At 42.1% G+C, this 1,838-nt stretch overlaps 1 protein-coding gene across 1 annotated transcript in view; it reads right to left on the reverse strand.

Annotated features, from left to right (window-relative positions):
* Positions 1–1,838, reverse strand: part of LOC102751401 (zinc finger protein 420-like) — a 6,681-nt gene continuing 4,843 nt past the window's right edge. Inside the window, 3 exon segments of the mRNA XM_015560622.1 lie at positions 1–81; positions 83–179; positions 181–1,836. Of these exon segments, the coding sequence (XP_015416108.1) occupies positions 1–81; positions 83–179; positions 181–1,836 (1,834 nt within the window).

Here is a 1,838-nt window from a genome sequence, read left to right on the forward strand (position 1 = left end):
TTATCTCCAGAATGAACTCTGATGCTTAGCAAGACCTGAGGAGCTCCCAAAGGATTTGCCACATTTTATACATTTACCTGGTACAAATTTTCTCTGCAGTGTGAACACTCTGATGCTTAACAAGGGATGAGGACTGGCTAAAGGCTTTGCCATATTCTCTACATTTGTAAGGTTTCTCTCGTGTGAACGCTCTGGTGCTTTGTAAAGTTGGAGAAGCTGGTAAATCTTTTGCCACGTTCTCTACATTTATAAGGCTTCTCTCCAGTGTGAACTCTCTGATGACAAGTAAGTAATGATATAACACGGAAGGCTTTGCCACATTCTCTACATTTATAAGGTTTCTCTCCAGTGTGAACCCTCTGATGATAAGTAAGGGATGAGGAGTGGCTAAAGACTTTGCCACATTCTCTACATTTATAGGGCTTCTCTCCAGTGTGAACTCTCTGATGTGCTGTAAGGTTTGAGGAGTCGCTAAAGGTTTTGCCACATTCTCTACATTTATAAGGTTTCTCTCCAGTGTGAATTCTCTGATGATTACTAAGGTTTGTGTGTCGGCTAAAAGCTTTGTCACATTCTCTACATTTATACGGCTTCTCTTCACTATGAACTCTGTGATGTCGATTAAGGGTTGCAGATTCCCTGAACGCTTTGCCACATTCTGTACATTTATAAGGCTTCTCTCCACTATGAACTCTGTGATGTCGATTAAGGGTTGCAGACTGCCTGAACGCTTGGCCACATTCTGTACACTTATAAGGCTTCCCTCCAGTCTGAATACTCTGATGACGACTACGGGAGGAGGACATGCTAAAGGTTTTGCCACATTCTCTACATTTAGACGGCTTCTCTCCACTATGAACTCTGTGATGTCGATTAGGGGTTGCAGACTGCCTGAACGCTTTGCCACATTCTGTACACTTATAAGGCTTCCCTCCAGTCTGAATACTCTGATGACGACTACGGGAGGAGGACATGCTAAAGGTTTTGCCACATTCTCTACATTTAGACGGCTTCTCTCCACTATGAACTCTGTGATGTCGATTAGGGGTTGCAGACTGCCTGAACGCTTGGCCACATTCTGTACATTTGTAAGGTTTCTCTCCAGTGTGAATTCTCTGATGACGAGTAAGGGTTGAGTGTTGGCTAAAGGCTTTGTCACATTCTCTACATTTATATGGCTTCTCTCCAGTATGAACTCTTCGATGACGATTAAGGGTTGCTGAGGTATTGAATGCTTTGCCACATTCTGTGCATTTATGAGGCTTCTCTTTAGTATGAAAAATCTGATGACGGTTAAGGAAGGAGGACTGGTTAAAAGCTTTGCCACATTCTCTACATTTGTAAGGTTTCTCTCCAGTGTGAATTCTCTGATGAAGAGTAAGGGTTGAGTGTTGGCTAAAGGCTTTGTCACATTCTCTACATTTATATGGCTTCTCTCCAGTATGAACTCTTCGATGACGATTAAGGGCTGCTGAGGTATTGAATGCTTTGCCACATTCTGTGCATTTATGAGGCTTCTCTTTAGTATGAATAATCTGATGACGATTAAGGAAGGAGGACTGGCTAAAGGCTTTGCCACATTCTGTACATTTATAAGGCTTCTTTCCAGTATGAATAATCTGATGACGATTGAGGTGAAAGGACTGGCTAAAAGCTTTGCCACATTCTCTACATTTGTAAGGTTTCTCTCCAGTGTGAATTCTCTGATGAAGAATAAGCACTGATGGCCGGCCAAAGGCTTTGCCACATTCTGAACATTTATAAGACTTTTCTTCTGTATGATATCTATGATGTTGAGTAGATCCTGAGGACTGACTAAAGTCTTTTCCATTTTCCCT

The sequence above is a fragment of the Myotis davidii genome, unplaced genomic scaffold (genome assembly GCF_000327345.1).
Source record: "Myotis davidii unplaced genomic scaffold, ASM32734v1 scaffold2015, whole genome shotgun sequence".
Classification (NCBI taxonomy): Eukaryota; Metazoa; Chordata; class Mammalia; order Chiroptera; family Vespertilionidae; genus Myotis; species Myotis davidii.